This window comes from Rhincodon typus, chromosome 33 (assembly GCF_021869965.1).
Source record: "Rhincodon typus isolate 14 chromosome 33, sRhiTyp1.1, whole genome shotgun sequence".
In the NCBI taxonomy this organism is placed as follows: domain Eukaryota; kingdom Metazoa; phylum Chordata; class Chondrichthyes; order Orectolobiformes; family Rhincodontidae; genus Rhincodon; species Rhincodon typus.
Window position 1 is genome coordinate 4,120,089 of NC_063364.1, and position 20,943 is coordinate 4,141,031.

Sequence of the window (20,943 nt, forward strand, 5' to 3'; positions counted from 1 at the left end):
ATTAATACTACGGTCACATTTAGCATGTTACATATGGCATTAGTTTTAAAAACATGTTGTTGAATGAATAGCAAAATGGAATGCCAACTTGGTTTGTAAAATATGCAAGTCAATGCTAATCCTGTCTCAGACTTATACCCAGAGGAAGGACAATTTAATTTATACTTGGTAAACTCTTGTATATGATTATTCACTTAGATACATTAAATGTTCAAGATCCTGTCACAGCACATTCAAGGTTACCACTTCTGTATTTTAACAAGTTTTCTTCTGGCCCTGCATAATCCCAGCCACAAGTAATCACATGCTATTTAGCTTCAATACTCCTATACTTCATTGACAACACAGGGCATTTATGGTAGAAAACACAAGAAATCTGGAAAGGGTGCAAAAAGAAAAATTCACAAGAATTTCATTGAGACTGGAAGGTTTGAGTTAGCAGGGTAGGCTGGGACTGTTTTCTCTGGAGCACAGGAGGCTGAGAGGTGACCGTATAGTGGTGTATAAAATCATGAGGGGTATTGATAAGATGAATAACCAAGGTCTTTCCCCCCCACCCCAAGATAGGGGAATCCAAAACTAGAGGGCATAGTTTTAAGGTGAGAGGGGAAGATTTAAAAAGTGCCTGAGGGGCAACTTTTTCCAGAGAGGGTGGTGCTTATATGGAACGAGCTGCTGGTGTAAGTGGTAGAGGCAGGTACAATGTTTAAAAGGCATCTGTTCGGGTAGATGGATAGAAAAGGTTTAGAGGAATATGGGCCAAACACAGGCAAATGGGACTAGTTCAATTTAGGAAGTCTGATTGACACAGACAAGTTGGGACCAAGGGTCTATTTCTATGCTGTATGACTCTAAAACCGACCAAAGACTAAAGATAACCTTTCCTAAACTGGGCAGTACCAAACTGAAATCTCATACATTTTTTTCCTATGAGACAGAGGAAGGGATTTGATGAATTGTTCATCAAACATACTAAATGCTTCCTTCTCCAGACACTTTCCCCAAGTCAGAACTTTAAACCTAGTGAAGGATCCAAAAGGACAATTTAATTTCATGTGCCCCAAGGTATTTTGATTGAATTTGTATTTCGTATGAGTTAGAAGCAGGAACAGATGGAGCTACTCACACTGGGAAGAACATGTTAAGGGTTTGCCAGCTCCCCAACATCTGTTCGATTATTTGGATACTTTGATTGCTCAGCAACACAGTTCCACTCATGGAAATAATAGTGCAGCCCAGTAGCCATCTCCATGTGCTACAAACACTGAAATCAGAGAACACTGGGAAGTAATTTAAACCAAAGGCAATCTTGTCATAATAGTAGCAAAAAAAAAAAAAGCACTAACAGACACTGCCTCCTTTGAACAAGTGAGGTTTTATTAGTAAAACTCAGTACAATGATAGTCTAAACCATTGTAAAAGCTGGTAGTGTGAGCAGTAAGATTCAGGCAACATATTTGAAGCTCTGGACGCTTTCTACAGCAATTGAATGACTATTGTACGTACACGAGGCTGAGTTGGGGCTTCCGTCGATTTAGAAGAAACAGGATCACCCTTCTACAGTTCAGGACAAAAGTCATGTAGAAATTTGAGTGATTTCCTTTTAAAAAAAAAACTGAAGTCACTGACAAATGAATTGCTTTTTTGCTCTCAGTAGAAAATAGACCGAAATATACCATGGCTGCAGGGCAGAATCAGCTGAGTCAACACAAAGGCTGACGATATAGTGAAGACATTTAAATACAGAGTACAGAACTTGCCCAAGTATTGTCAGAAATATCCTGAAATTAATTAAATACGTAACACAGCTATATGGACTACATGCTTGCTGCATTTTCAAGAATTTCATTTTGAAATTAAAAACCACATCACTGCTCACAAAAGGCATCAATAGAAAATAATGGTATGTGTCAAAATAGTACTTAAATCACAGAAGAAAATCTGTATTGGTAGTCAAGTTTAAATTATTACAAAATGAAGAGAAATATTTTATAATGCAGAGGTGAAAGATACTGGCAGCAAATGTGATTTATAACGTTTACAACTGTACAGAGGCAATTCCATTTTTGCTTTTTAAAAAAAGGCTGCAACTCACAGAAACAATGCAGTACCTGTATATTTGGAATAATTGTTAGGTGGATTTCACATTGCAGTTTCACCACCAAAAGATTTGGTGAGCTGTAAAAACCAGCACCATCAATTCAATAATAGTTCTCAACATCAAAAGAAACTAATGCAAAAAAAATGAATTTCATCTATTCATTTTGAACACCATCTAACTCAACTATGTCATAGTTCATTTTTATTTGCTCGGTTGCCTTTCTGTGAAACTGTTGCATCTTTTTTCTTATCAGGCTTGATTTCATTCTTCTTTTTCTCTGCTGCCTTTCCGGGGTATGTCTGTCCTTCAACAGTAACGTCTACACAGCGCTCCTGATTTATAAGGAAGTCTTTAATCTCCCAAGCATAGCTTCCATCACGCAGCATGAATATGGCACGATCAGAACCAACAACAAACCTAGGAAACAAAATTTAAAAAAAGGTGAATTTTCCTCAAGTTAGACAGAAGCAGGCAATACCCACATAACCTAATCAAAATTAAGGATCGACCAGGGAACAGAGGTGACAGGAGATTGATTGGATTCTTTGATCCAATATTGACAAGGTCACTAGTTTTTGCTGTACCTTTACAGATCTTTTACTCTATCCAAGAAATGCTTTTCTTTCCCCCATTCTTTCATGGGATGTGGGCATTGGTGGCCAGCATTTGTTATCCACCCCTATTTGCCCATAATTTAAATGGCTTGCTAGGCCAAACATCGAACACAGAGAAGACTTCCTCCCCTAAAGGAAGTTAGTGAACCAGATGGGTTTTTACGATAATTAATGCTTTTCACGGTCACCATTAATACCAGATGTTATTAACTGAATTTAAAATTCCACCGGCTGCAGCCATTAGGTTTGAATCTATGCCCCAGAATACAAATCGGGACCTCTGGATTATTAGTCCAGTGACATTACCACCACGCCATCATCACATGAGGAAAAACCATGTGGAAAAACATGTGGATCAAAAAGGCTAATAGAATGCAGACTTCGCTCTTAAAGAGGCTGGAATTGTAGTGTTACAGTTGCAGTTCCTTGATTAGACCCCATCTGGAATACTGCATCCTGCTTTGAGCACCACATTTTAGGAAGATGGCGTGAAGGAGAATGGAATGCCAATTCATCAGCTTGAAAGGTTAAATCAGCAGGACAGATTGTATAAACTTGGCTAGTACTCCCAAATTCTGATCAAGTTGTTTAAAATCATGGAAGCATTTGATAACCTAATTAGAGAAGCTGTTTTGGATTTTCACCAGAGAAAATAAAGGAACACGAACTTAAAATTAGAATTTGGCTATTTAAGAGTGAAATCACAAAGCATGTTTTCCATACAAAAGGCCAGGAACATCTACAACACTTTCTCCAAACAACTGTAGAAGCTAAAACCAACAGAGAGATAGAACTTCATCAGGGGAGGGCATTAAAAACATGAGTCAAATGCAGCTCAACAAAATTGAGGCAGAGATCAGTCATGATCTGGCTGAGTGGGTTACATAGATTTCAAGTGCTAAATGGATAGTTCTTTAATGCTCCAAAGCAAGTTCTTTGGCTAATGTGGCTGGATTGTCTTCTCTACATTCCACTTCTCTTCAACGTATTAAAGTGTATTGTGCTCCTTCACAGGTACATTATCTGGTTTGAAAATGAGCTAGCAGGATATTGAAGACAGGTGGCTAAACATATGGCAATCGGTTTGAAGGGACAATTGTAAAAAAAGATAGAAGGTAGAAAGGTGTAGAAAGAGTTCTCCTTTATTCGTTCACAGGATGTGGTCATCATTGGGTAAGCTGACATTTACTGATAACCCACATTATCCTCCAGAAAGTGATGGTGAGCTACCTTTCTGAACTAATGCAGTTCCCGTGGTGACGGCACATCCACAGTGCTACCAGGGAAGTATTCCTGGATTTTTACCCAGCAGTAGTGCAGGAATGGTGATATAGTTCAAAGTCAGAATGGCGAGTGGCTTGGAGGGGAACTTGCAGGTGGTGGTTTTCCCATGTATTGACTCCCTTATGCTTCTGGCAAAGAAGTTGCAGGTTTGGAAGGTGTTGTCTAAGGAGCCTTGGTGAGTTGTTGCAGTACATCTTGTAGATGATACACATTGCTGTCTCTGTGTATTCATGATGATAGGCGTTGGTGGTGATAGATGGGTAGCAATCAAGCAGGCTGTTTTGTCCAGCAGAGCTTACAACTGATTAATTTGTTGTGGATTGCTTGGCTCTGCTTATTGCATGTTGCTACACTTCTTGGCACGTAAACTGTTCTGTGCTATAGTTTCACTACATTGACACCTCATTGAGGCCAAGCTTTCAGCACTCTTCATTGAGCAACAGGTCGATTGCCTAATTTGGTGGTAACAGTAGAGCAAGGGAATGCTGGGCCATGAAATTACAAATTTTAATTAAATACAATTCAGTTGCAGTTGATGGCATACAATCAGCCTCATGGATGCCCAGTCTTGAGTCATGAACATATGAACTGGAGGAGTTGGCCATTCAGCCCCTTAAGCCTGTCCCATCATTCAATAAAATCATGACTTATCTGTCGGTTTTGAATTCTACATTCCCATCAATGACCGATAATTTTGGATTCTCCTACTAATAGGAATCTATTCCTGCTTTAAGAATATTCAGCAACCATCCCAACTACCACCTGAGGAAGATAGCACCAGAGACTCTCAACCCTCAAATAAAAACAAACAAAAAAGTCTCAGCTGTCCTAAAATAGCTAGCCCCTAATTTTTAAAACTGTATCCCTTACTTCTGGACTTATCCATAAGACAAAACATTCTTTCCATGTTCACCTTGTCATCAGTTTGAAGCGAGAGTTAAACGATAACCAGGAGGATGACAGCTCGATCATGTTTGACTCAATGGTATGAGACTTCATGGGGCCCACAGTCAACATTGAGGACTCTCAGAGCAACCTCCTCCTAGTGGCCATACTGGCTGTCGCACCTGTGCAGTTTTCATGTCTGTTGGATAGTGATTGCCCAGGAACGACAACGGCGATGTTCGAGACATTGCAATTTCGAGACTAAGAGCTCAGATAGTTGAAGACGTGGCTGTCAGCATTACAGTCAACGAAATCACGGATGCATAAGTGAACTGAATTAGACAGGTGGATTGTGGGGCTGGGAGGAAGTTACAGAGTTTGGGAGGGGTGAGCCCGTGGAAGACTTTAAAACAAGGGTAGAATTTTAAAATCAAGACATTACCAGCCTAGGAGCCAATATGGGTCAGAAACCGCAGGAATTAGGACTGTGGAGAGCATGGTGCAAAATTAGGGTATAAAAACTCTGGAGCAAATATTTGAAACCAACATGCACAGCCAGGATGGAGGACCTGCGCTTACAGTGATGTACAAACAAAAAGGAGAGGAAGAAAACAGCTGGTTCCATCAAGCCAATGTTTCCCAGGTTCCTCTAGGTTTCCTTCACCCACCTATGGTGCACATCAGGGACGTTTGACAATATAGCCCAAAAATTTTATCCATAAATTCATAATTCCCTGACACAAATGGCTGGCAAACAACGTACAAGTCAGCAACTTAGAATCACAGATGTTTACAGCACAGAACAAGATTACTCGCCCATTATGTCAGTTATGGCCCTTGGCAGCAGCAATTCAGCTCCTGTCACTCATCCATCTTTTGCTCAAAGCCCTGATTTTTTTTTTTCCAGATAGTGATCCAATTCTCTTTTCAGTCACACTTGAATCTATCTTCATCACACTCAGGCAATGTATTTCTGATCCTAATCACTTGCTGAGTCAAAGAAGTTTTGCCTTTATGTCACCATTCCTTCTTTTGCCAAGTACCTGAAATCTATACCTGCGGATTGTTGATTCTTCAATAAATGGTAACAATTTCTATCTACTCTGTCCAGGCCCCTCAAGATTTTGAACACCTCTATCAAATTCCCCCTTCTTTTAATCACTTCTCCAATAAAGAACAGTCCCAGTTTCTCTAAACTATCTACATAATTTAACTCCAGTAGAACTGTAATTGAGAATTACTGCATGCCTGTCTTTTTCTAAAAATAGAAACATCAAGCAGTTGCTTAATTTAATGTCCCAACTTGTATCATAATATAATGATTACTTACGAGATTCCTCCATCTTAAAAAAAAAATGAAACCGTGCAGAAGAAATCTATTAGACTTCAGATTTGTAATGCTCAGATTAAGTTGATCCAGAGTGTAATACAACACATCTGCCAGACCTCCAAAAGATACATATTAACCAATAGTAGACAGTAACAGCATAGCCAAGGTAACACTTCAGTTCACTAACATTATGATCAATGTTTTAAAATCTACATGCACTTATTACGTATCAATTCCTGTATAATCTTTTATAATGATTCTTTGGTATTATTGGGTATTTAAGCTTGGTGGTGCTGTTGCATTATTTTTGAGAACAATGACCATGGAACATGGTACAGCCAGCTTCAGACCCTATCCTGGAGCGAGCTTGTTCAACATATGGCCCATTGGTAAGACTGAATTGCGAAGGTAATCCCTTTAAAAGCAGGGAAGGTACCATGCTATAAAGCGTTAAATTATCCGAGGATTCATACGATTTTCCCACAGTTCACCAGCTTTTCACGACATCAAAATGCAGAAGTGGAGAGTAGGCTATGATAAGAATCAGGAACCAGGAGAACAGTCCATAAAATAGGTGCCATAACTGCAGTGAAAAAGACTAAGCATGGAGGGTGGGGGTGACAAGCCGACATGATGGAATAGTTATAATGGGGTCCTTAACTGCCTGAATATTAACTGGAATAGTAGTCATGTTAAAGACAGAGAGGACAAGCATTCTTAGATTTCAGGAGGATTTCCCAGTAATATAGCGTAACAAGAAAGAAGCCACTGCTATACTCGTTTCTTGGAACGAGGTGGGCAAAGCACATCAAAATGTCAATAGGTTAACATTTATGGGATAGTGATCATTGTATCATAAGGTTTCAGATGAAAATAGAAAAGGACAATGGGCAACCCAGAGTAAGAATAATTATCTTCATTAGTGCCAATTTCAATGTCTCACTCCAATGCTGCGTGTGCAATCAACCAATCCCCTGTTCTTATGCTCAATATAACTGGGTTCTGGAGTAATTCTGAGATTACTGCTCTTGAGGTCCTGCTTTTTAAATTCTCCTCCTAGCTTCCTGAATTCTACTTTCAGGACCACATCCCTCTTCCAACTCAGGCAGTTGGTATCAATGTGGACCATGACTTCTGGCTGATCCCCTTCATTGGGATGATGATCTGCAGCCTATGACATCGGTGACCCTGGAACCTGGGAGGTGACACATCATCCTGGTATCAAATTTCACACCACAGAAACACTTATTTGCCCCTACCCCCCCCACCGACTCCAGAATCACCGATCACTATTGCCCATCCATCCCCATCTCCACTGCAGCCGAGATGCCCTTGGTACCATGGAACCATCCCTTCACTAGTTTCCAAAATGGAATACCAATTGGCAAGTATTAACAGCCTCAGGACTCCTGCACGAGCTGCCTGGTTTTCTCTGACTGTTTGGTAGTCACCCATTCCCTTTCTGCTTGTACGCTTCTAATCTGCGATGTAACTATCTCCCTACACGTTCTACTCATGTAGCCCAGTGCCTTGCAGGCACAATGAATCCAGCCGCTGCTTAAACTGAAACCCAGAGGTGAAACTTCTGTAGCTGCTTCTTACAGATGTGTTGGTCCGAGGCACACGGTAGTCTATGACCTCTTAGAAACTGCAGGACATACACTCCATTTGTCTCCGCTGATTTGCCATCCCATGAGTCTGAAAACTGTTACAGGAGGTGCAGAAATGAAGTTAAAAAAACAAAAACAAGCAAAGAGGAATTATGAAAAAAAAAGACTGGCATTTAATAGACAGGAAAATTTCAAAGTCTTCTAGAGGAACATAATCAGTAAAAGAATGAAGGAGTAGGGCTGATTAGAGACCAAGGAAAAGAATTTACACAGAAGCAAGAGACATGACTGATGTGTTAAGTGAATGCCTTACGTCAATCTCTACCTACAAGGCAGATGCTGCCCAGGGCATAGTGACAGACGAACTCAGACACCTGAAAATTTCAAAATTGCTGAGGTATTGGATAAGCTGTCAGTATGTACAACTTGATAAGGCACTGGGACAGGATGAGATGCATGCCAAGGACACTGAAGCAGAACGGAGAAAGGAAATCAGAGGTACTGGCAACCATCTTTCAATTATTCCTGGATTTAGAGGTGGTGCCAGAGGAATTGGAGAATTGCAAACATTATATCCTTGTTCAAAAAAGGTTATACAGAGCAGTCCAGCAATTAAAGATCAGTGTAACTCTGGTGGTGGGGAAACTTCTAGAAACAATTATTCAGGGTAGAATAGTCACATGGAAAATTGCAGATTGATTTTGAAGAGTCAGCATTATTTAGGGGAAAAATAGGCTCTAACGGTTTACGGAGCAGGACTTTGGCAATGGGGTGTAATTGACCAGTTTCCTGTTCCTAATCTCCACTCTCACTCACTTTTCAAGGAGTATAAGCATTGAGCGAGGACGTATTCTGCCTTGGCTATTATCATCGAATCACAGAATCCCTATCGTGTGGAAAGAGGCCATTCGATCCAGAGTGCACAAACCCTCCAAACAGCATCCCAACCAGACCCAGCCGCCTACCTATCTCCATAACCCCACATTTACCACCACTAATCCATCTAGCCTAAATATCCCTGGATGCTAAATGGCAACAAAGTGCACAGCTTTGGACTGTTGGACAAAACCAGAGCACCTGGAGGAAATCTATGCAGACACAGGGAGAATGTACAAACACCACCCAAGGCTGGAAGTGAACCCAGGTCCCTGGTGCTGAGCGGTAGCAGTGCTAATCAATGAGCCATGTGTTGCCCTTTCGTGATTATGATTTTGTTTCCACCGCACTCCCACCATAGTTAAATTGGCCCTCATGGTCCAGGCTCACATGTAATGGATGTCCCTAGGTGGTGGTTAAAAGTCAGTGTAAAATCACAGCAACAGTCACTGCCTTCAAGAAAAAATGGTTAAAAACCACTTAAATTTACTTTGTCTTTATGGCAATGCAACCCAAAGGTGCCTCACAGGAATGTTATAAAGCAGAATATGGCAGTGAATGACATTAGAACAGATTAGATCATAAAATATATAACTAAAGGTTTGGTCAACGAGCCAGGTTTTGAGGGGTGTCTAAAAAGGATAAAAGCAAGGAAGGAGGCAGAGAAGTGTAGGGAGGGTACTGTAGTGGTGAAGACCTAGGTAACCGAAAGGATGGCCAAAGTGAGGGAGGGATAAAAATCAGTGCTATTCAAAGGCAGAATTCAAGGGGTGCAGCTACCTTGGAGTGTTATTCAATTTCCTGCTTGGGCATCTGTTGCCTCAGTCCTCCTCATGGCTGCAGACGCCAATTCAGTAGCAGCTGGCTGCAGGCTGTCAAAGATTTGAAGTATGCTCCTGCTTTGCACAGAGGCAAGAGACTCCTTTGCTGGCTGCAGTGTGGCCAATCCACATCCTACCACGGAAAGCCACAGGAGTGATAGTGAATCACGACGCCTGGGCTCATTTGCCCCTCATTCTGGATGCCTCTTTGCTGACAGCTGACTTTACTGAAGCATTTTAATATTGCACATGATCAGAGTGAGATTATACAAGCAAATTAACTCCATGTGAATACACGGAGCTTTCATTAGAAGTAGCCAGCCATACTTGACAGTAAGTTAGTTATCGGGCTGTGCAATCTTACACTTGTACCTGCTCCTCCTCATTCATTCTGTGCTCTCTGTACTTCATGCTTTCCAACTAATGATCCGCTCCAACTGAAGGCTTTGCCTCAGTGAATACACTGGCTCAGCTTGCCAGCCATTCTTCCTGTGCGATTCCTCAGTGAGGATCAATGCAACAATGGAGCATGCTAGCCACCCTGATTCTGTCCTTCACACACAAGGCTTCTACAGCAGAAGTCATCTGATAATAACTCGGACTGGCAAACCTGGTTGCTTTCTTCCTTCTGCCCAATCCTAGCTTAGAACAAGGGTACTGAGGCCAAATTGATCTTTCCAGCAGAAATCAATCACCTGGGTGCAGTTTAGGAATTGAGAATGGTGCAAGTGCTGGTCAGGGCCTACTAATCCCTCAAGGAATTCCCAAGGTCTTTTTCTAAGGGGAGGGGAGATCAAAACTAGAGGGCATATTTTTAAGCTAAAGGGGAAAAGATTTAAAAGGGACCTGAGGGGTAACTTTTTCACAGAAACTTGTATGTGTATTGAACAAGCTGCCAGAGAACATGGAGGAGGCAGGTACAATTACATGGATCAGTATATGAATAGGAATAGGAAGGGTTTAGAGGGTATGGACCAAGTGCAAGCAAGTAGGACTACCTTAGTTTGGGAAACATGGATGATTTGGACCAATGGGTCTGTTTCCGTGCTGTATGTCTCTATGGCTGTTGACATGGTCTAGATGGAATTCCAGAAGTTATTTGATACTGTGCCATGCAACAGACTTATGAGGAAAGGTATAGATCAGGGAATAAAAAGAACAGGAGCAATGAGATATAAAATTGATCGAGGGATAGTAACAGAGTAATGGTTAATGGGTACTCTTTGGGCTAGAGGAAGGCTGTAATGGAATTCCCAAAAGTCGGCACCAAGACTGTTTTTCTGATTTATGTAAATGATCTAGATCTTGGATTGCAGGGGATAATTCCAATGTTTGCCAGTGATGCCAAACTTGGGAGAATTGTATAGCGAGATGGTTAGGGAAGAAATTGGAAAGTACATTGATACAGAAGAGGCAGATCGGTGGCAGATGAAATCAATGCACAGAAGCTAAAGATGATGCAGTATGCTACAATGAACATAAATTAAAGGGTACACTTATAAAGGGTGTGCAAGAGCAGACAGATCTGGGCATTGTTGTGCATAAGTCATTAAAAGCAGCAAGGCAGGTAGAGAGCCTGTTAATAAAATATACAATATCCTAGGTTTCAGTAATAGTATTATACAGCACAAGAGCTAGAAGGTGGTGCTTGTATTAAACAGCAGAAACATCATGTACAATTCTGGGCACCACATTTTAGGAAGGATGTGAATGTGCTGGAGTTAGTGCAGAATAAGTTTATGAGAAAGATCCCAGGTATGAGAAACTTCAGCTATGAAGACAGGCAGGAAAAGCTGGGACTGGAGAGAAGGCTGAGAGGAGATTTGATGAAAGTTTTCAAAGTCTGAGGAGTCTGGAAAGATCAGATAGGGATAAACTATTCCTATTTATAAAAGGAATAGAGAATCAGAGGGCAGTTTTAAAGTGCTTTGTGAAAGAAACAAATGCAGGTGAGGAACAATTGCAAACAGCAAGTGGTTGGCATCCAGAATGTACTGCCTGGAAGTCAGGCAACAGAGCCTTAGTTGATTATTTGAACAGAAATAATACGTATGGTTACATGGAAAAAGCACATGATTGACATCAAATCAAAAAGTTCCAACAGCCAATGCAGTCATGATGGGATGAATGGTCTCCTTCCACACCATTACGATTCTGCGATTGTGAGTGGGAAAGAGGGCAGGGAGGCAAAATGAAGCTGACAGTTATCTCCAATTATGTAATTCCTTGCCTCATTTATATTCTTGACAGCACCTTGATTATCTCATCAATAGTACTCCAGTTCAGTAGCAATAGGGTCTTCCTAATCACTATGCTCCTTTCCCTCCTTTACAAGCAACATGACAGAAACCCGCAGGCCTTACTGAAATCCTGCAGCTAACCAGAAACAGACAAATTTCCAATTTCCTTTCAACAATGCACGAGTTGTACCAATTCAGTACCAGTATTCTTGTGAGTTAGACGGTCGTCAGTTCAAGTTCCATTCTATCAATTTGAGCCTAAAATGAGGCTGACACATCACTGCAGTACTGAGGGAGCAGTGCCCTGTTACAGCTGCCCTTTCCAATGGCTGCAAGATATCATGGTTCTGTTTTAATTCTGCCATATTTATTCCTCAAGTAAACAAAAAAAAGTCATCAAATGGTACAGAATGGAAAGTTATTCATCGAATAGAGTATGTACAATTTTCTGAAGAACAATTCAGTTAGTTCTAAACCACTAGTCTTTCTCCAAGGTCCATTTCATCATTTTCTTGCAATTATTTATCCATTTTCTTTTTGAAAGCTTTAGGGAACAGTATCTTCTAGATCACAACAATCCACTATATTTTTAGAAAAAAAAACTGATGTCTCAGGTTTTTTTTGGAACTCGTCACTTTCCATCTGCATCCTGAAAGCAGTTTTACTTTAGTTATCACATCGAAACGCTTCTATCAGATTTCCTCTTGATATTCTCTGCTTTACAGGCAACCCTAGCTTGTCCAAACTATCCAAGTGACTATAATCCCTAATCTCTGGAACCATTCTAGCAAATATCATCTATAAGCCTTCCTAAAGTGTGGTGTTCAGAGGTGGAAAGAATGTGCTAGCTGGGGCCTCTCTAGTATTCACACATGTTTAACATCCTGTATACCCAGAATACCATATGTTTTATTAACCTGTTGTGACATCACAAGCATCCTCAGTCTCTCTGTATCTCTTAAAACTGTCCCTTCTAGCACGTTATATCTCCCTTTACACTTCCTGCCAAATTCCACTGCTTCACACTTGCACGTATTGAACCTCATCTGCTCTTTCTAACAGATTATCCAATTATCACTGCTACTTGTGGGAGGATCTGTACACAATTTGGCTGCGCTTTGCCACATTAACAACAATTCAAAAAGTATTCCCAGATTGCAAAATTACTTCTGCTTCATTTTACTGGTATGACAGTAAAACTAAAGGTAAGGGAATTAGTACTTCCTGTTCAGTCACACTTTGGTTGCTGCACACTTGTGCAATAATCTTTCAACTCTTCTACAAAAAGAGTTTGAACTGAGTGACAAATCAGAGCTGCAGGGAGTACAAATATATGGTCAAGCACTTAAAAGTCTGCTGATAATACATTTCAAAACCTTTTCTTCTAACATCTTTCCTCCAAAGAAAAAAATTGGCAGTTAACCTAAAAATTCCCTTTAATAAACAGCGCGATTTAATGCTTACATCTTGTGGATCTAAACTTCTTAGTAACATTTTTAGTCCAGATTGAAACTAGAAATTGGATTACTTATGTGGATAAAGCAAGATGTAAAAACTGTTACCCAGTCTTCCACAATTAAATCGCACATTGAATACTTAACCTTGGTTTCATTTTCCTCATTATATTTGCCTAAAAATCTTAGGAATACCAGTTTTAAAACTTTCAAGTGATGTAACGTCCACTCAGCGTGAAGTTCTCAAACTTTATGAATTCATACACATCTACATATACGTGCACAGTTGCTCAATGGTTAGCACTGCTGCCTCACAGCACCAGGGACCTGGGTTCAATCCACCTCTGGGTAATTGTCTGTGTGGAGGAGTTTGCACATTCTCCCCATGTCTGCATGGTTTTCTTCCCACAGTCTAAAGATGTGCAAGTTAGGTGGTTTGGCCTTGCTAAATTGCCCCATAGTGTGCAGGCTAGGTAGGTTAGCCAGGGGAAATGCAGGCCTACAGGCCTAGAATGGGGGATCTGGGTAGGATGCTGTTTGGAAGGTCAGATGGACTCAATGTGCTGAATGGCCCGCTTCCACACTGTAAGGATTCTATGATTTCAAAAGACCAAGATGTAAATTCAATGATGCCTGGCCAAGTCCTGTGTTGGACCCATGGACTGTCACACCTATACAGCGTTAGAAATCCTACATGTTAGGATAGACATGTAACAGGAAGAGAGCTGATGATCTCCCACCTTCTCAGCAGAAAGCTGCCTCTTGAAAATGTCTTTTGTTTTCTGCCTTTCCAGGAAAATACAAATAACTTGTGGTTAAAAACCAGATGCAACCCTGATCTACATGTATCAGTCAAAGAAGGTATGCTAGCAAAAAAACCACTGTTAAAAGAATACAGGTGAAGGATTTCAAGTGACCAGCAAAATCCGAGAATTCTAAAATTGACTGTTCAACTATCAATATTCTACTCTTCACAAATGACCCTGAGAGACACTGACCTAAATATCTTTTAGCACTAATTTTTTGTCTCCTTAGTCCTAATTTGTGTACCATATTATTCCTTCTTTCTGTATTTACTAATTAAAGTCATTCTTTTGTTAAATTTGTTTATTTTGAACAAATTCATTTGGTAGGGACAAAGGTATTCACAAGGGAGGGATCCTTTTTTTAAAATTAATTGTGTTGTGACCAATCAGGGGCAGATGAATAAAGGAGGAGAGCTAGTTCGTCCCTCCTTACCCAAAACTTAAAACGGCTTGAGTCACCAGATGATAGTTTGCCATGTTTGTCACTGTGCAAGTTTAAGATGCAATTCACTGGCCACAGGGAGTACAAAAATCACTGCCTAAATTAGTCAATTCTGCTGAATCAGAATAAAGTTAAAACAATAGCATCATCTCAATACCCATCACTTCATTCAGTCACTTAGAAGCAATGGAGAATTTATGAAGTAAAATTTTCCCAGGATCCTTTTCCAACAGATGAATCATTAATTTAGAGAAAATTAATAAGCTGTTCAAAAACATGGACATATAAAAGGATAACCAGCATAGACACAGTACTGGCAAATCATGTGACACCAACTTGTGTGTTTTACTGATGAGGTAACAGAGAATAAGAAAAACTGTGCAATTGCTGTCATGCACGGGGACTTTCAAAAGGCACATGAGAAAACACAGATTTGCAACTGCCCGTGGAGTACAACATCATTAGAGACAGAAGGAGGAGCGGGCCATTTGGCCCTCAACCCTGTCCATTTACCATCTTACCATTTTGCAAGATCACAGTTGATCTCACTGTGGCCTTAACTCTACTTTCTGGCCTGCTCCCCATAATCCTGCCTCCCTTGTCAATCAAAAACTAAGTCTCAAATATATTCAATGACTGAGCCACCATAGCTCCCTGGAAAAGAAAATTCCAGACAGCAATGTCTGAGGGAAAAATTGCTCATATCTATCTTCAATGGGAGATCCCTTTGTTTTCTGAAATGAGGGGACATATTTTAAAAGCACTCTCTCAGGTTCTGCACAGGATCTGCTCTGACAAGCTCTGTCAGAATCTTACGTTTCAATAAAATCATCTCTCCATCTTCTAGACTCCAAGGGTTAAGGCCCCAACGTTTAACCCATGGGCACAAGAGAAAATCTCATCCCAGTAATCAATCTGATGAACCTGCCTTCTATGCAAGTATATCAAGTATTCCTTCCAAAAAAAAGGCCAAAATGCTACATGTTCCTTGAGGTATGGTCTTACCATTGCATTGTACATTTGTAGCAAGTCTTCCCCATTTCTATGCTGTATCTGTCATTCTAATTACTTGCTGTACCAGCACAACATATTTTGAGATTAATGTACAAAGGTACACAGATCCCTCTGTACCCTGCATTTGAGCTTCTACTTTTAAATAGTATCCTTCTCTTCTGATCAAAGTGGACAATATCCCATATACTGGTCAGTTAGCTCATTTGGCTAGACAGTTGGTTTTTGTTACAGTGTGACACCAACAGCATGGGTTTCATTCCCATACCAGCAGACGTTACTTTGGAAGTCCCACCTGTCAACCCCTCCCCCGAGGTGTGATAACCCTTGGATTAAATCACCACTAGTCATCTCTCTCTAATGACAGAGCAGCCCTAAGGTTAGTGACGGCTATGGTGACTTTTACCTGTACAGATGGAGAAAAGGGGGCTTGCTCTCCTTACAGCCAAGGCGCCAAGAGGAAATTTCATTAAAGTGCTTAATAGAGACGATTTAAACAGAATAAACAAAAATAAACTCTTTCAAATGGTTGTCATGTCGATAAACAGAGGATACAAAAGAGCCAGAGATGCCCAAAAAAAAACTTTTTTTTTTGCAAAAATGAGTTTTTAAGAGAAATTTCTGTACATCCTATCTCAGTCTTTATTAGCCAACTCTTTACTAAAACTGTGACCTTGTGTTCTAGATTCTCCAACCAGGGGAAATATTTTCTTAACATCTACCCTGTCAAGTCGCTTAAGAATTTTATTTGTTTCAATTAATTACTTTTCATTCTTCTAAACTTCAGCAAATGCAAGCTAGCCTACTCAATGGCTCCTCAGAACAATTGCCTCATTCAGTGAATCAATCTAATAAATCTTCAAGGCACAGTTTCCAAGGTAAATGTCATTCCTTGGGTAAGAATAACAAAACTGCAGAAGATACGCCAGGTGGTTTCTCACTTCGTTCTTGTACAATTGTAATTTTTTTTTTTACATAATTTTATTCCAATCACTTTGTAACAAAATATGCTACTTGTCTTAATTACATGCTGTATCTGCAATGTTAACCTACTGTAATTCACCATGACTCTAGGCCAAGAAGGATTAGGTATGAGAAGACAAACAAAAACAGTATTTTTTTTTAATAGAATGACAGAAACCAAACAGACATCCAAAATGGGCAGATTCCAGGCATCAGCTGTGGCTCAGTTGATTGTGATTCAGAGTGACAATGGCACTATGTTCCAGGTTTAATTTCCACATCAGGCTGGAGTTTAAAAGTAATGACTAGCACTCTGGTGCAGGCCTGAATTATCTGAGATGCAGTCTTTTGGAAAGGTGTAAATGAAGGTATTATTTGCTTGCCTGGGTGTACTATTAAGATCCCATGGTACTAGTTTGAAAAACACCTTGGGTTTCTTTCTTGGGTTCTGGCGAATAGCCAATGCTGGGCAGCACAGTGGCTGCCTCACAGTGCCAGGGACCCAGGTATGATTTCAGCCTCGGGGAACTGTCTGTGTGGAGTTTGCGCGTTGTCCCATGTCTGTGTGGGTTGCTGCCAGGTGCTCTGATTTCCTCCCACAGTCCAAAGATGTGCAGCGTAGTGGGTTAGCCATGGTAAATGCAGGGTTATGGAGAAACGGTGGGGTGGGTTCTGGGTAGAATGGTCTTTAGAAGGTTGGTGTACACTTACGAAGAACAAAGAAAATTACAGCACAGGAACAGGCCCTTCAGCCCTCCAAGCCTGCGCCAATGCAGATCCCCTATCTAAACCTGTCGCCTATTTTCCAAGGATCTGTATCCTTCTGCTCCCTGCCCATTCATGTACCCGTCTAGATACATCTCAAATGACGCTATCATGCCCGCCTCTACCACCTCCACTGGCAACACGTTCCAGGCACCCACCACCCTGTGCGTAAAGAACTTTCCACGCATATCTCCCTTGGTAGGCCAAATGGCCTCTTCCCCTACCCTGTAAAGATTTGAGATTCTACCTACCCCTTAATCAACATCACAAACAATAGATTGTATGATCAATATCAGTGTAGTTTGAGGAAGCTCATGTACAAATTAACTATGTCTTTTACAATACAATATTGAGTAGACTTAAAATAAAGGAGCTTTAAAGCACAAGATGCCCAAGGTGATGAGAAACATAAACGCAGGTTTTACTTTATGAAAATTTAAAAGCAGAAATGATGCAAAATGTTCCCTCTAGTCAATCTGAGTGAGAGAGAGAGATATATAAATCTTGAAGTTGGCAACTTATAATGGTTTAAAAAAGCATATACGATTGTGGAATTCATAAAGGCAAAATGTACAAATGTAGCAAAATTATGATGAACCATTAAAAAGGTAGTTTGGTTCAACTGTAGTATTTTGTTCAATTCTTTGTACTTGCATAAGAATGTGAATCTGCAGAAAGAGATTCATTAGAATGGTTCCAGGGATGACAGATCTCAGGCTCCATCTTGTAGTACAGATCCAAAACCGTTAACAGCATCCGACTATACATTTCAAGCAACAGCTGTTCATGTGCAAAATAAAGGCAGCAACCGTCAGTTGATTATTCAACCATGACAGTTATCACACAGGATCCATTTTCACTTTGTACATTTCACAGAAATGGAGCAAGTTTTTGCCATAGCAGTAGCACCCCACCTCCCCCCACCACCGGACTAAACCAAATGCTAATGCTCAAAGGAAATGGGTTCAAATCACACCATGGCTATGGTTGGAACTTAAATTCTATTTGGAAAAACAACATGTGGAACCGAAAAAGTCAGTAGTGACCATGAAACCATCATTGCTGTGAAAATTCATCTAGTTCACCTAGTGTCATTTACGATTGGGTTGGGATTGTACCTTGGTTTGGCCTACACGTCAGTCCCAATCCACAGTAGTGTGGTTGATTCTTAAATGCCCTCTGAAATTTCAGTAATACCCACATCCAATGTCAGAATGAATAAAAAAAAAGTTCCACTTTTAAGCCGAGACCATTGAATGTGCAATTAGACTATGGAATAAAAACCAAAAGAACTTCTGATTTCCAGCATCTGCAACAAAAAGTAGAAATTGCTGGAAAAGCTGAGCAGGTCTGGCAGCATGTGTGGAGAGAAATCAGAGTTAATGTTTCAGGTCCATTGACTCTTCAACTGAACTGTTCTGATTTCCCTGCACACATGCTGCCAGACCGGCTTAGCTTTTCCAGCAATTTCTATTTGTTGTTGTTGAATTAGATTACAGACACCATTTCACTTACATCTGTTTAATGTGCATCATTCAGCATAGATGGGAGATAATTTCCCATCATCTAATAATACTGTTACAGTATCAAGATAACTGAAAACTAAGCTTCAGAATTAGTTTTTATTGATTCAAAGGTTCTTTGTAGTTTTGTCTTAAGTCATAATGCTGAAACACTTACCTCTGTACATCATAGTTTGCATTGTACAGACTGCCTTGCCAAAGACTGGTTATCTCTTCAGTGTCCTTTTCAGTGGGATTCCCAGACACTGTTACAAATATCATTAAGGTCTTGCCTTTCTTGGTTGCCTTCAGCAGGTTTTCAGGATTGCTGGGATCAATTTTGGAAAAGTCTATCGGCGGAGAAGTTCTTTTGTGTTCTGGTAGGTCCCCTTCTTCTATGTCATCATCTTTCTGCATAAAGACAAGGTCATACAAATTTCTGTTGGAGAATCGTCTACTAATTTGAAATTGTTAACTCAAAACAACACTGTGCCACATTAAATGAGAACTTCCTGCAAAATACTATTCTGTTCAGTGATCTTTCATGTTATTTTTGATTAGGTTTACAGATGAAGAAAAGCAAATGTTGACTTCAGTACTTTAAGAGCTCATAGTGAAAAGGACCCATACTACACAGTTCCCTTATTCTTAACACAGGCCACATACTCAATATTGAATATTACCAGAAACAAGTTAAGACAAGTGTTTTAAACTGTTATGTTGCTGCAGGAAGTATTTTGTGTAATACGCAGAATACACAATCTTGTTTCGATAATACTTTTTTTGCAATAATATTCAAGTGTCACTTCTTCGAAAATAAATATCTTAAATAAAATTTTGAAACTTGTTTGCTAAACAACACAATGCTGCAAAAGTCCTTAGAGTTGCAGCTCCTTAACTTTACAGGAAGTGAAGTGCAAATCCTACTTTTGAGGTAATTCTCAGAACTTAGTAATTTGCCAGCTGGCTATTGGTTCTGCCTGGATCTGGGAATGAAAATCAAATACTTTGTGGAAATAGTTATTACTGATTTAGCACCATCTCACTGGCCATTCTTCAACAGCACCTTAAGATGCTGATCAACCACACCACCACCCTTTCTCGCCCTATCAGGCTCCTTCCTCAATTGTCAAAATTCTGATATACATTGCTCCCTATCACTTAATGCACTTATTTAAAATAAACTTCAAATCATTCTAAAGCAATTAGCCCTATCACCAAGCAAAGGCCCTCCGACACCCCCTTACCTGACCCTATCTTTTTCACAGAATCATACAGCAAGAAAACGGACCCTTTGGTCTAACTCATCCATGACGTTTCCCAAAGTAACCTAGTCCCACTTGCCTGGGTTTTGCCCATAGCCCTCTAAATCTTTCCTAAAAAGTGTACCTATATTCATGTAACTGTCCAAATGTTTAAATGTTGTAACTGTACCTGCATCTACCACTTCACCTAACAGTTCATTCCACATACGAACCACCCTCTGTGTGAAAAAATTCCCTCTCAGGTCCCTTTTACATCTTTCTCCTCTCACCTTAAAAACATGCCCACTAGTTATGATCTCACTTCCTGCTAGGGAAAAGACCTTGACTATTCACCTTATCTATGCCTCACATGATTTTATAAACTTCTATAAAGTCACCCCTCAACCTCCTCTGCTCCAGTGTAAATGTCCCAGCCTATTCTTATAATTCAAACCCGCTATTCCCAAAAACATCCGGGTAAATCTTTTCCGAATCCTCTCCAATTTAATATCTTTGCTATAGCAGGATGATCAGAACTGTACACAATACTCCAAAAGCGGCCTCACCAACATCCTGTCCAACCTCAACATGATGTCCCAACTCTTGCACTTAATGGCCTGAGCAAGCGTGTGAAACATCTTCTTCACCACCCTGTCTGTGAAGCAACTTTCAAAAGGACGATGTACCTGAATCCCTCAATCTCTTTGACAACACTACCCACAGGCCTACCATTAACTGTACGAGTCCTGCCCTTGTTTATTTTACTAATCTCACATTTATCCAAATTAAACGCCATCTGCCACTCCTCAGCCCATTGGCTGACTTGATCAGGACCCTTTTGTAATCTTAGACAACCGTCTTCACTGTAAACTACACCACCAATTTCAATATCATCTGACAACTTACGAACCATGCCTCCTAAATTCTTATCCAAATTGTTTAGATACAAAGGACAAAAGTGGACCCTGCACCAATCCCTGCACAACACTGAGATA

General features: G+C 40.3%; 1 protein-coding gene across 1 annotated transcript in view; it reads right to left on the reverse strand.

The window, feature by feature from the left end:
* Positions 1-1,355: 1,355 nt before the first annotated feature.
* mesd (mesoderm development LRP chaperone) overlaps positions 1,356-20,943 on the reverse strand; it is a 24,995-nt gene continuing 5,407 nt past the window's right edge. Inside the window, exons 2-3 of the mRNA XM_048615715.1 lie at positions 18,883-19,143; positions 1,356-2,518 (exon numbers count right to left, since the gene is read on the reverse strand). Coding sequence (XP_048471672.1) covers positions 2,290-2,518; positions 18,883-19,143 — 490 coding nt within the window. The 3' untranslated portion in view covers positions 1,356-2,289. The remainder of the gene's footprint in view (positions 2,519-18,882; positions 19,144-20,943) is intronic.